This window comes from Anastrepha obliqua, chromosome 5 (genome assembly GCF_027943255.1).
Source record: "Anastrepha obliqua isolate idAnaObli1 chromosome 5, idAnaObli1_1.0, whole genome shotgun sequence".
NCBI classification, from domain to species: domain Eukaryota; kingdom Metazoa; phylum Arthropoda; class Insecta; order Diptera; family Tephritidae; genus Anastrepha; species Anastrepha obliqua.
This window is the reverse complement of record NC_072896.1, coordinates 46,976,785-46,991,387: the sequence shown is the minus strand read 5'-3', so window position 1 is coordinate 46,991,387 and position 14,603 is coordinate 46,976,785. Positions and strand designations below refer to the sequence as shown.

General features: G+C 39.1%; 1 protein-coding gene across 1 annotated transcript in view; it reads left to right on the top strand.

Annotated features, from left to right (window-relative positions):
- LOC129249172 (neural cell adhesion molecule 1) overlaps positions 1 to 14,603 on the top strand; it is a 203,246-nt gene that overhangs the window by 104,761 nt on the left and 83,882 nt on the right. Inside the window, exons 4-5 of the mRNA XM_054888838.1 lie at positions 13,761 to 13,854; positions 13,992 to 14,105. Of these exons, the coding sequence (XP_054744813.1) occupies positions 13,761 to 13,854; positions 13,992 to 14,105 (208 nt within the window). The remainder of the gene's footprint in view (positions 1 to 13,760; positions 13,855 to 13,991; positions 14,106 to 14,603) is intronic.

The following is a 14,603-nucleotide window of genomic DNA, read 5'->3' as shown; positions in this document are numbered from 1 at the left end:
GAAATTTTTTATTGCATTATTTAACATTTGGTACAAAGTACTTAAATGCCTTAATTTCAACTTAACAAAACCATTACTGCCATTAAAATAACTGTACTTGTACTTCATTAAAATATTTTTCCTGGTGTAAGTGCCTGCCAAAATATTCCGAAACAATACCAAAACCACGGGCAAAATGTTTTTTTTTTGCATTCCTTCCTAAGTGCCGCTATTGTATGTGGCTGCGGTTAGGATGTGGCTTCAAGATTTTCACTAGACACGCTTTCTTCAGGGAGTTTCGCTAATTCGTTAATACATATACAAGTATATCACGTATATGTATGTACATACGTCTATCAGAATAAACAAATAGAAACAACCAAATACATTTTTGGAAATAAACTTGTTAAATTGTTTAACGCACGCGAAAACTATATTAGTAACGAGTGACGGGAAAGTGAGTGAGCAGTAGAGTACACACATATACAACAAAATAACTACATACATATTTATTACATAAATGCACACATACAAGAATTTGGCGCAATGCCGCCGTGACTATGACAAAGCGGATGTGGATATGTGTGGCGCAATGCCTTGAAAGGTACAGTCAACTCTGCTTAATAGAGATTTATGCATTTTTGCGTTTATTTAATTGCAGTTTAAATGTTGTAAAAGGGATTTCAGTTACACCAATATCATTCGGTACTTCTCCTTAAGACATCTTTCACTTGCACTCGGAATTTTCATTGATGATTGGAAAGTAGCAAAAGTTACTCCAATCTTCAAAAGTGGCAATAATAATGATGTGCGTAACTATAGACCAACTTCAAACCTGTCCAATACTTCGAAATTATTTGAAAGATTAAAGAATTCAATTAAGGGGTTACGCCACTCTAGCTACTGTAAAAAAGCAGTTTTTTAAGGATTTTTTTTACATTGAAAGAAAGGTGCCAGGAAAAAACTTTTTAAGTATATTATTAAGCATGTATTTAAATGTAATTACAAATATTTTTATTGAAAAATATTACAAAATGGCGCCTTTGGAGTGAATCTCTGAACGCGCCCTGCGAAAAAGGCACTTCACGGCAAGCAGTACAACTGACGTAAATGTCCACCTAAACCAAATTAAAAACATTCTTCTCAATCGACGTGAGTATAGCTGTAGAAATACGTACGGGATTTTAGAAATATTGAAATTTGTGTATTTTGCAGATGTTTGAAGTCAAAAGTAGAATTTTTCGTCTAAAATGGAACCGTTAATTGTTTATAAAAATTTTTCTAATTAATTAATAAAAAAATCCGTACGTATTTCAGTGCGGAATAATGTTCTAAAGATCCTTGTACAATTACAAGTGAAAATATTAAAAATTGTTTGTGTTATGCTGCTTGCCGTTTTGAAAAATCACGTTTTGAGATAAACACGCTTTAAATTTGAATAGTCGGTTCAGAGACGTCAGAGGCGCTCGCGCAAAAGTGCGAAATATTAGAGATAAACATTTTTTTCACGCATAGGACTTTTTGTTTTATATTCTAAAGAGTTTAAAGCATCTTTTAAGCAAAAAAAAAAAAATTCGATATTTTGAAAATCCTAGAGTGGCCTAAGCCCTTAAAGAGAAATTATATTTTGCTTTGAAATGTCTAATTTCCTCCAACTAGCAGCGTTTCGTTATAGGTAGTTCCACTGTTTCCAACCTGTTTTCAGTGAATATTGCATTGAATCTTTTTCGTGTGAATTTCAAGTTGATTGCGTTTACCCTGATTTCTCCAAGGCCTTTCACACTGTGACAGGGTGAATCTTCTGCCCCTGTCAATGCTACTTCGAAGGTACCTCAGGTAGTGTTCTGAGCCCCCTATTATTCGTCTCATCTATAAATCATATTATTAGATGCTTTCATTCATTTGTCAGGTACCTATTATATGCAGACGACTTAAGGGTTTCTGGGTAGTCAGAGGCCTGAAAAAATAATGATTTTCAATAATCTTTTTTTGCTAATCAATTGCCAAATTAATAATGATCATCACAAGTCCTTGAAGATTCATCTAAAATTAATCGGAAAAGAGAAATTAGTTTTATTAATAGATAATCTTGTGCCTGATCGAACCTTTTTTTCCAAAATTAACAATATGGCGGCCTCAGGAAATATTTTTCAGATTTTCGGCAAAGACCGAGCATTAATTGTTGAAAAAAACTTATTCGCACACTATTCTATTTTTAAGATATTATACTTTAAGAAAATGCAAAAAAAAATCCAATTTTTTGAAAATTCTGACTACCCGTAACCCTTGAATGTTAAAGATGGTCGCACAGGCAGGCCAGTCGTCGAAAATGTCGATAAAGTTACAAAAATAATTGAAGCTCAATGGCGGGCTAGTAGTCGCGCAGGAGCCTAAAATCGACTATAAAACAGTTTTAAACCATTTGCGCCATGCCAGTTAACACCAAAAAAATATGATGGATCGAATTTCCATCTGCAAAGCCTTGGCCAAACCGAATGAAATCGACCCATTTCACTGATGGTGGCTGGGGATGAGAAATGGGTCACATAGGACAATATTATGCGAAAACGATCGTGGTCAAAGTGGGATAAAAGAGCTCAAAAAAAAAAAAACCAGGACTGGCCATTCGGAAGGTTTTGGGATATATTTGGTGGGACTCGAAATGAATCATTTAATGAGTTGCGTTCGTATAGCCAAACACTGAATTCATATCTCAACTGTGTCATCAACTGGAGCGTTTGAAGTTAGGGATTGACGAAATTGATTTGTTTGAGAAACGTCCAGGATTGAACAACAGAAGAGGTGTTGTGTTCCGATAGATCAACGTAAGGTCACATACGTCTATATTGACTCACTCCAGGAGCTTGGTTTGGAAGTTTTAATTTTTTTGGTCCGGACGTGGCACCAAGCGGTTTCCACCTTTTTCTCACATTGCAAAACTTGCTGAGTGATAAGAAATTGGTACCAAGATTTTTTCGCCAATAGGGACCAAGATTTTGATAGGAAAGGCAGTGTAAAGCTACCTTTTGAATTTTACGCAAAAATAATGAATTTCTTTTCTCCCCAAACTAATACTTCGAGCGGTTCCACGCTCCCTATACATGTTGGCCTGGAAATATGGTGTTATCTCTTGGTGAAAAGTATTCAGAAGGTGTGGCCAAGAGCAGGCAATCAACCGGCTCTCAGCGAATTTTAAATAAAGGCTGACGTCACCGGGGTTATGACAGCAGTTTGTTTACGAAACAACTGATATTGTGTCGGGGACATACAAAAACAGTAGCAGTGCTGCCGAGCAGGGTTGGGCGTAGTGCACTAAATAATTAAGGACTTAGGGGTAGTCAGAGTTTTCAAGAAATTGATTTTTTTTACATCTTCTTAAAGTATATTGCTCTAAAAATGTTGTGTGAAAATTTGAAGTGAATCCGACAAATACCTTTCGAGTTATTCCAAAATTGACAAAGGGCGCTCTGGCGCTCCGGAGCGTTAGTATGCTGAAAAAATGGATGCTGCACGTATGGAAGTGACAGATAAGCGCGCTAACAATAACACTCGAGAAAGTAGAATGCTACGTAGGCAACATATATATACAGGGCCTCCGTCTATCGTTACGGATTTGAACTAGGTATTATTTGAAGAATGGTAACACTTAGCTGTCATCTGATTTGACAGAAAATTAGTTTTATTCTTCCGCTGAACGAAAATGGTTGTGTATAAGCTCAAAGAACGCTGAGAAATATTGCAACGTTACTTGGAAAATCATGGTAATGTTGCAGAATGTGTACGAAAATTACGTACGGCAATGGGAAGAAGAAAAGCACCGAATGAAGCGTATGTGCGGAGCGCGTTACCGGGCCATGTTGAACGAATTTTTGTTCCGAGAAATTGAAGAGGAGGATATTGGTGGCATTTGGTTCCAACAAGATGGTCCTACTTGTCACACAGCGAATGCTATGATCAATCTCTTGCGCACTGTCTTCGAAGATCGCATTATCAGCCGAAATTCTGATATCGTTTGGCCGCCTCGGAGCTGCGATTTGACGCCGTTGGATTATTATCTTTGGGGTGCCGTCAAAAACCAGTGTTATGCCAACAAACAAGCAACAATTGATGGACTGAAGACCAACATACGCGATGTCATAGCTGAAATACAGCCCCATACAATCGAAAATGTGTTGAAAAATTGGACCGATCGTATGGAATGGTGCATGGCTAGCCGAGGCAGCCATATGAATGAAGTTGTGTTCCATCATTAACCGAAAGGATTGCACTTCAAAATAAAAAAAAACAGTTTGGAAAAGTATTGAGTAGTTTCTTTTTTATAGCATTTTTAATTCCGTAAAGTTATATGGCGGACCCTGTATAATTGGCGCGTACACCCTTTTTGGGTGTTTGGTCAAGTTCCTTCTCCTATTTATGCTGAGCGTCTTGATGTTGTTCCTCAAATGGAGGGACCTACAGTTTCAAGCCGATTCCGAACGGCAGATATTTTTATGAGAAGCTTTTTCATGGCAGAAATACACTCGGAGGTTTGCCTTTGCCTGCCGAGGGGCGACCGCTATTATAAAAATGTTTTTCTTAATTTTGGTGTTTCACCGAGATTCGAATCGATGTTCTCTCGGTGAATTCCGAATGGTAGTCACGCACCAACCCATTCGGCTACGGCGAGCTACCGTAAACACAGCAAATCGATATTTTGGAAGCTGCTATGACGGCTGAAGAACTCTTATATGGCCCAGGAATAGATGACACAGTGTATGTAATTAAATAATGCGTATAACTCTACATAAATCGATAGCAAAACTTTCTCAAAACTTTGTATTTTGAACTGGTTATCACTGTAACTTAAAAACCGCTTGGTAGATTTCCGTAAAATTTATACTGTTTTTGAAAAACATAAAAAGCTCTTGCCTGATTGAAGGATTTTTTTTTAATTTCGGTTTTTTTTCAACAATTAATGCTCGCTCTTTGCCGAAAATCTGAAAAATATTTTCTGAGGCCGCCATATTGTTAATTTTGGAAAAAAACTAATTTCTCTTGTCCGATTGATTTTCGATGAATCTCCAAGGACTTGTGATGATCACCGCAAGGGACTTCTAGAGAAACGGTCTTCACACAAACAACGATAACTTTCAGAATTATTAATTTTTTTTTTTGAAATTTTGCTAAAGTCAAGTCGAAATATGATGTATTAATATTATGTTTTTTTTTGTTTTTTTTTTGTAAAATAAAGCAATTGACTAGCAAACAAAATTTATTGAAAATCATCATTTTTTCGGGCCTCTAACTACCCCTACCCCTTTAATGCAATTAGCGGATATTTAAAGTACTGAAAAACTGAGGCCTTAGTGATATTGAAACTCTTATTTTAAAAAAGTTAGTGATCGTGCAGTTTAGCGGTAGTGCAAAATCCCCAAGCTTGCTGGCGAGTACCCGATGACGTGGTAGCCGAAGTTTTTCGCAAAATTTTGATTTTCACCATAGACCTGGTAATATATCATCCTTGGTCTTAACTCACTTGTAATCTAACAAATTATTTTTATATGTGATAAAGGTTAGAAAAATAATGGCACGAAATTTCAACCAATTTCACCCAAACGAGTTACGGTTAGCCGGATTCAACTGTATTTCATTTTTGCAAGGCACTTTTTGTTGCCTCCTTTGGGGCGCACACCACTTTATTTCTTTAGCGCTATCGCCCCTATGTGCTTCAAATGAGGAATTTGGTGCCGCTTGGCTTGCATGTTTCCCAATCACTTCCCCATCATGCCACGCAATCTCTGGCACTCACCGGCAACGAAGCGTACAACGGTCGAACGAATTTTTAGTTTGGCACGCTGCTGACGTTTGCCGGCTAGGCGGATTTAGGTGGCTTGTGGCAGCTGGACGACCAGATTTATTGGGCGGAACGTGCAAGAGGGTGGAGAATTCGATGAGTGAATCGATAAGCTACAAAGGAACTCTTTCGACGGAAAAACAAACAAAATGCCAAAACGCCAAAAATGTGAAACAAGTTAAAGAACTTAGTTCGTGTCGGAGGCGCGTGTTTGTGGCGGACATTATTGGAATGATTACTTATGGGTGGAAAGAGAATTCCGCTAGCAATTCCTTGCCGTAAAACTTAAGCACACAAACAAATTGTCTTGTTCTTTCGCATTCGGACTATGCGTGCTATTGTCCTTCGAAATGCTAACGTCTATGCGCGTGTACTTATCTATAAATGACTGTTGTAAATATTTTGTTTTTGCTGTTCACATTCACATGCAATCCTGACATCTCTTACTAACTTATGAGATAATAATAACAATTGTGACGGTCATTAGTTAACTTAATTGCGGCATGCGTTGCACGTGCTCACCTATCTAACCTCCCAGACCATCAATAGTAGGTCTCAACTAGTCTGATTTTCTTGCCCTCATACTCTTGCTCCGCTCTCAAATTTGTGGCATTTAATTGCTTTCCCACAATAAAAGATTAATTACGTGCATAAATAATATTGAGTGTATTTAAGTGAATGAATTAAACAAGTTGAAGCAGTAATCTATTACTTACTAACTTACGTGCTTGCTTATCAGAACTTGCCTGCCTTCCTGCCATGCGTACGAGTAACTTTGTTTTGTGTTTGCTTGACTGAGTTTCTACTACGAAATGCTCTTTTTAACCTTCTCAAGAGGTTGTCACATGTTTACCAACAAGTTGGTAAATTGGAAGGAAGACGTGCTGAAGAAGTCTTATTTTGTATGGCCACGTGCAGTAAACAATTGCATACATACAGCATTGGCCAAAAATATAAGGCACCCCATTAATTAGTGAATGTTGCGTTTTAAAAAGTGAACTAATGATATTTTATCAATAAATCAGCACAAATAAAAGGAATTAGGGATACAAAAATTAATATTTAGTAGGTCCACGCTTTGCTTTGATAATAGCAGCAATCCTCTGGGGCATGATGCGTACAAGTCTTGCACATTTGGCTGTACTTATGACGCTCCACTCGTGAATTAAAGCATTTTTCATGGCTGTTTGCGATGATAGGCTGAGCTCCTTTATCTTACGTTTTCAAATAACATAGTCCATCTGCTCTATAGCGTTTTAGATCTGGAGACTGTGCTGGCCAATCTAGCAAAATAATGTTGTTATCTCTAAATCAACGCATCGCAATCGCTGAGCTTGGACAAGAAGCATTGTCTTGCTGGAGTTAAACTCTATCTAAATTAGTATCGCCGAAAACTCGCGTAGACGAAGGCAAAAGTCCATGCAACCTTCACAAATGCACTTTTCGCCGACAGCACCAGCAGTAATTTTTTTTTTTTGTTTTTTTTTTTTTAGTCAGGAGGTGTAAATCAAAATGTCTGAAACATTATCAAAGGTGCCGTCACACCAAGGGTATGTGGGGCATGCTCCTACTAACACTATAACATTCCTCCCCCTCGGCTGATTTCTACCCTGAACCGCGCTAGCATTTCTTCAAGGTGGAGCCGCGTTTATGTCTATTGACACAACAGGTTCCTGCGTCCAGGTTCCGCTCCTGTGGGCGTATGGAGATTTTACGTCATAGATAGTATTCACTCCTCCCATTGGCTTCGAAAGCGGTTGTGGGGGGATTGAAACATTGGAGAAAATGCAATAGTCCGTTACTCACAAACTATTGTCTTGTCTTCAGTTCGGTACTGTTGTGAGTGTTTGGCTCTAGCGTTTGGCTTTGCTAGCAAAAATACCAAAAACTTTGTAATCAACGAATAGGCTTTATATTTATAAAGTTGTTTTGTATTTTTTCCCCCTTCGTTTTCTCCTAAGAACTATCGAATTATGACTTAGATGGATACAGTACATTGCATAAGAAATAATCTAGCTGGCCTTGGTACCTAATTAATTTAATATTTTAATAGTATTGAATACTTAGTCGATCTTTCTGCTTCTACTGCTGCTGCCAACGTTGTTGCTGCAGTAGCAACTGCTGCTGTCGTTTCTGGGCGTTCCTTTCCCAGTTAATGCGGTTGAGCCTCGTCACGACTGTAGCCGCGAACGTTTTTGGTCAAGCACATATCCTGGACAAATCGTGCGCGTGATGGCGGGTGTTCGAATGCCTTTGCCAGCATTGACATTCTTCACTGAAACGTCTGCAGTGAAAGGCCACATGTTCTGCGCTCTCGACTGTATTCGAGCAACTCGGGCAAGAAGGGCTGTCGATCAGCTGGAAACGGTGTAGATATTCAAAAAAGCAGCCGTGTCCGGTGAGTATCTGAGTTAGGTAGTAGTCAATATCGCCATGATTCCTATTCATCCGCCCTTCAAGATTCGGCATGAGTTTGTAAGTCCACCAGCCTTTGGTTTACTCATCCCATCTTCTTTGACATTCGACCATCGATTGCGTTCTTCCTACCGCCTTTTCTGCTATCGTCGGTTTCACTCCTTTTACTCCATAGAGGCGATACAGCTCTATCGCATGAATATCCACTCGTATCTTTATGGCAATAACGCATATTGCGTCGTCTGATACCGTTCTAAATATAAGCGCATGCTGTACGTAGTGCGCTGCGTCTGTGGGTGCGAACTACCTCGCGCATATGGCTATGTTTAGCCTCAGCCCATATCGGCGCCGCATATAATACGATAGAGTTTGTCACAGTCGACATGAGTCTCTTCTTGCGGGCCACCTATGTTAGACAGAATTCTCGCTAGTGCGCCATTGACAGCCGCTGCTTTACAATTAACTGCTGCCAGATGATGTTTGATGTTTAGCTTCGTGTCGAGCATGACTCCGAGATACTTAATCGCCTCCTGTGAGAATATTTCGTGTCCGCAGCAGTCATACAGCCCCAGATCATAATGCTGCCTCCCCATGCTTAACAATGGGTATCTCGCAAACTGAATGGTGTTTCTCGACAACCCGTCGCCGCACGAACGTCACGCACAGGTGTTCCAAATACCTGTAGGAAAGGAAAAACAAAATCGTTTTCACCATATGTGTTATTTCCTCGAAATTGGACTAGGATAAGAAGCTATGGTTGCAGATATTTTAAAACAATGTGAACTAAGCCGCCCCTCGAAGTTCGATTCATCAGACCACGGAACATTCGACCAATCTTCCTATGGGAAATGTTGGTATCGGAGAGCCCATTCTAAACGCTTTCCCCGATTTTTTTTCTGAAAGCTACGGCATCTTTTGGGGTTTGTATCTTTTTAAACCTGCTTCCAGAAGCGTTCTTGCAGCTATTCGAGCACTAACGGATTTTCCAATTTCTTTCGACAGTGCAGCTGCAATGGCAGAATACGATTTTTTACGATCCCGGAGAAACTGACGTTAAGTTTTCGGTCTTCCCGTACACTGGTGATGCGTTTTCCTTCACTTTTTGTTTTATTATGGGGGGCATTTTGTCTCTGCTAATCACTTAATAGCGTGTTCGACTACGAACCACGAACACTCCACCAAATTGGCATTCTCAACCTGTGACTTCCCTTCCTCAATTAAAACTTGGATTACCACACTTTTGTCGTAACGAAGTTCACTTTTTTAGGCATTTCGATATAAATATTATTTATATCCGCTTGATAATTTTGCACTAAAAATTATTCATACATTGACTACCAAATTTAAAATGCCAAAATATTTTAAGTATACCTTCAAAAATGGAACTTTTTAGACTTTACGCACCAAGCTGCCATGACTTTTCCCATAAAACAATTTATTGTTGTAAGCAAAGGTTTAACACACTAGTGACACTTATGCGAAAAGCAGCGGTCACTTTGGTAGCCACATTTTAAATTACTTGTATTATAGTGGCGTGCCCAATACTTTTGGTCAAGGCTTTATATTCTTTATTTGTTATTTGCCCTTGAATTCAAAATATAAACACGGGTACGTTGTCCTCCTACTTTCTTCAAAATTGTTAAATCGTAGTGATATTAACATACTCGAATTACAGCAGACGTATCGCAAAAGTGCGTTGACTAGACGGATGATTTGACAAGACAAGAGTACCATTAATGAAAACCTCAGCTATCACACATGAAAGCGCATTGCATTTAAGATCTAAAACGAGAATCGAGTATGGTTAGGAATTAAAAGTGGAGAGAGAAGTTACACTAAGCAGTTACCTGCACTGTTGAGAGAATACAGAAGATGTGAGCAATATCAGATCTTTAATCGGCTCTCAGTTATTTTGAGGGAATCAGCTGATTTGCTGACGTGACAGGGAGTATGAAAGTGGTTTGCTTACAATAGAGGTCCACAAAAACTGAAATTGGACTGGTAAAGTACGAAAAAATCCACGCACCTACTGCCTATGCTATTTTCTCACCATCTGAAGAATGGACAGACTGACTGGATGACTGGCTGTATTTAGCTAATCTCACTTCACGCATTTTATTTTTATTTCAGTCGCCTTTCTGTCAAATTTCTATCACGTATCTGCCAAAATTAATCTCCCAATTTTGCTTCGGGTCACGAAACCTTGAAATCTATTATCCTTAAATTACCTCCATTCGCCTGGCTCCTGACTCTTCATCCTCCTGATTCTTTGATAAATATGAGAAAGTGAGGATAGAGAACGCTGCTGATCAATTTCTAATGCAATTACCAGCCAAAAGTCTCTGATCCCTTTGGTAGCCATTTGTTGGTCACGTGATCAATCCAACCAGCAACGGAAGCTCAATTCTTCTCAGTTTGTTAAGAAGTACTACTCACGTCCTCTTCGGCTTTTGTAAAAAAAGATTAAGTTGCTACTTAGGAGTTAAGTTTACACCAGCAGTAGGTCTCAGAGCTACCTTATAATTGACTCCGGACGCATTGAGTAAAGCGCAGAACTACAGTGCGCCAGTCCATCAGGTGGTTTATTATTTTGAACAGCACCGTTATTATAGAGGCGCAAGCTTGTTCTACTTCGTGATGGAATTTAGCCTCTACTTACATACGTGGATAATTTCAAGCAGTTATGATCATTTTTCTAAGTATTTAATTAACTTACCAGGCTCAGTTCCGGTATTCGCGCATCCTGCTCTCAATTACACTGGTCTGCAGGGTTTTTAAGTTATTTAAGAGCACTAAGTTTTTTTAAGATCACCACCCAAAGAGCGGTGATTATCAGGAGCTAACAAACAATTTTTTAGTTTTTGTCCCTATTTTGAATTTTGAAAAACGGTCATCGGACCAAGTAGTAATCTTTATAAACATAGCGTAAAGTAATTTAAAAATTTCTAGTTCGATCGTAGTCAGTGTATGTAAGTCACGTATGTCACGCAAGACTGGAAGTTCCTAGTAGATCAGGTTTTTCAGAAAAGTTCTGGGTAAAACACCGAAAAACCCTTTTTTTGTTATCGCCCGCCCGCTTCTCTCAAAATCAGGACGCGATAGGCACCTTTGGCCCCCAGAATATTATTCAGCGCACAAAATAATCCCCGATGAGGAATGCCTTATTGCCCTCAATTCTCTGGGAGCAAGGAACACCATCTTGTTGGCCTAAGTACCTGCACATGGAGCTCTTGATGGCAATGTGAAGGCTGCCCAGCGAAATTAGGCACTACATCAAAATTTACAGAAACGGAATCCTTCTGCGGATTAACCAAAGCCCACATAAAGGAATTTGTCAATGACTGGGTGAACATGGAATTTATACGACACTGGATGGAAAGTTCAGCATAGATGCAGACAAAACAATTTATCCTCCCGTCCAGAGGAGCGTCTTATAGGGTCTTAAATCTCGATAGAGAGACCTTTTGAATAGTCACTTGATGCTATGCGGGGCATTGTAGTCGTAGTTATCCTTTCAGGAAACTAAGATTAGTTGAATCAAACGTGTGTTGCTTATGCGAGCTGGACGATGAAACATCGGAGCACATCCACAACGAATGTTAAATTCTTTGCAATTCTTGTTGTCACACGTGGTGTGATTCTGCATGAATTAGTTATATGAAACAACACAAAGCTCAGGCAAGCACTCAAACTCATTAGATGCCTTCAATTATAGGCACGCGGTCAAGCGCATTTGACTACATCAGACCAGTCGCAGTGCACTATGGACCAATAAAACTAACTTTGTAACTTCGAAGAAATCTGTTTTCAATATTTCGTCCACTCTTTTTTTCGGTGACAAAGCTGCTAATACTCCAGCCGATGACGGTAGTCTCTTCGCTGAATTTTTGAAGTCCAATTTTGCATCAGTCTCCGACAGTGAGGAAAATGTTTTCTTCGATATACAACCACCTCCAGAGTTTGGCAAGTTAGTATTGTCCACTGAAGATGTCTTTAGAGGCATTACTCGACTTAAATCTTCTTCAAACACTGATGTTGATTGTCTGTCTGCGGTGTTGTTCAAGCAGTGTGATTCTTCACTATACCCACTATTGTTAATCTTTAACAAATCACTAACTTTGTGTACTTTTATTGATGCCTGGAAATTGACTTGCATTTCACCTATTTTCAAGAGTGGTAATAAAAGGGATATTAGTAACTACAAGCCCATTTCAAAGCTTTCCGCCACTGCAAAGCTTTTTGAATGCATCAATCAGGACAAATTGCTTTTTGCCGTCAAGTAAATGGGGTGCGTCCGTAGCAGCATGGCTTCTTTCCGGGCCGGTCAACAGTGTCAAATTTTAGTTGTATTTTCAGTATTTAGTTGCCTTCCAATCGGGGCACCAGGTTGACACCGTTTATACCGACTTCTCTAAGGCCTTTGAACGGGTTTCCCATATAATACTAATAAAAAAATTAGCCTCCATTGATTTCCACAAAGCCTTCTTAAGTTGGATCTCATCTTACTTGCAAAATCGCCATTGTTTGGTCGTCATCAACAATGTTAGGTCTCTTCCTTTCGTTGCTTGCTCTGGGGTTCCACAAAGTAGTATTCTTTGTCTGCTTCTTTTGCAAGATTCCTGCGTGCTTCTTGTCAGCAAGATTCCTGCTTTATGCAGACGACGTTAAGATTTATTCGACGATTACACGTTCCCTTGACTCTGAATTGATGCAAATTGTTTTATATAATTTCAACAACTGATGAACCAATAATCGTCTATCAATTAACATAAATAAGTGCTTCCAAATTACCTTTTCCAAGCGTGCCACTGTTATTGACTCCCCTTATCACATTTCGAAAACACCCCTGTCACATGTAAGTGGAATTGAAGACTTGGGTGTAATATTTGATTCGAAGCTTACTTTTGCTAGTCATACAAATTTAATTATTGCGAAATCTTACGCCATGCTTGCTTGTGTTAGGCGTCAAAGCTCCGATTTTTCCAACTTTTACACGCTGAAGCTTTTGTATACGGCGTTTGTGCGTTCCAAACTGGAGTGTGCATCATTCATTTGGTCTCCGAATTATACGTGCCATGCAGCTAGATCTGAACGAATCCAAAAAGTATTCTTACTTTTCGCGTTGCGTAATTTACGCTTTTTGGATCCTATCCCTTCATATAAAGCGCCATGCTTATTGATCAACTTAAAATCATTGCAAAGCAGGAAAATAATCCTATCTTTATCTTTCACTTTGGACTTAATCCGTGATGCTGTTGATTGCCCGGTGCTTCTCGAGAGGGTTTTCTTTAATATTTCGGCTAAGGCTCTGCGTAGGTCAGAGTTCTTCTATGTTGGTCTTTCAAAATCTCTTTATGCTCAAAATGCTGCTATTTCGAGAACCTTAATTGAGATTTTTCATTTTCAAAAGATCACTTATTAAAAACTTGTAATATTTATTATAAACAGTTACAAGAACACCCTTTTCATGTATAAAAAATAAATGATAAACTTTGTGCGAGGTAATAAAATATTTTTTTATTTTTATTTGCAGGATATCAAACGTCATGATCAAGGTGTCTACCGCTGCCGCATAGACTTCCGTACCAGTCAAACTCAAAGCTTCCGTTTTAACCTCACCGTCATAAGTAAGTTTCAGGCATAATTGAAACAGGGAATTAAAAAAATAATGAAAAAAATAATTTCAATTATTTGTAAAACAATGTTTTTAAAATTATTTAGAGAACTAATTTAGCGAATTCGCAAATCTAACTTACCGTTACAGTTCTTCCTGAGCAGCCCATCATATTGGATCGTTGGGGACGACAGCTGAACGGCTCGTTGCTTGGACCCAAGCAGGAAGGTGATGACATTGTAATCACGTGCCGTGTTGTAGGAGGTAATGTAACCAAATTTTCATTGAGCAAGTTCATCTCCCTTTTGCCATTATTATTAGGTGCGCAACTAGGTTATCGCTGTTTTTTTTTATGAAAATGCAACTTTATTGTGAAAACATGGTTACAAGTGAATCATTGAAAGCATTACCCATTGTTGGCTACGACTTTTCGCCGTCTTTCTGGTAGATATCGTATACCGTCGCGGTAAAACTGTTCATCTTTTGAAGTTATCCACGGATCAAGCCATTTTTTCATGTCTCCATATGAATGGAACTGCTGGTCAGCTAGACCATGTGCCATCGATTGGAACAGGTGATAATCGGACGGCGCAATGTCTGGAGAATATAGCGGGTGGGGTAGAATTTCCCAATTCAGTGTTTCCAGGTAGGTTTTAACGGATTTTGCAACGAGAGGCCGAGCTTTCTCATGCTGCAGAATCACTTTTTCATGCCTCTCCGCGTATTGCGGCCGCTTCTCGCGCAGTGCTCGGCTCAATCTCA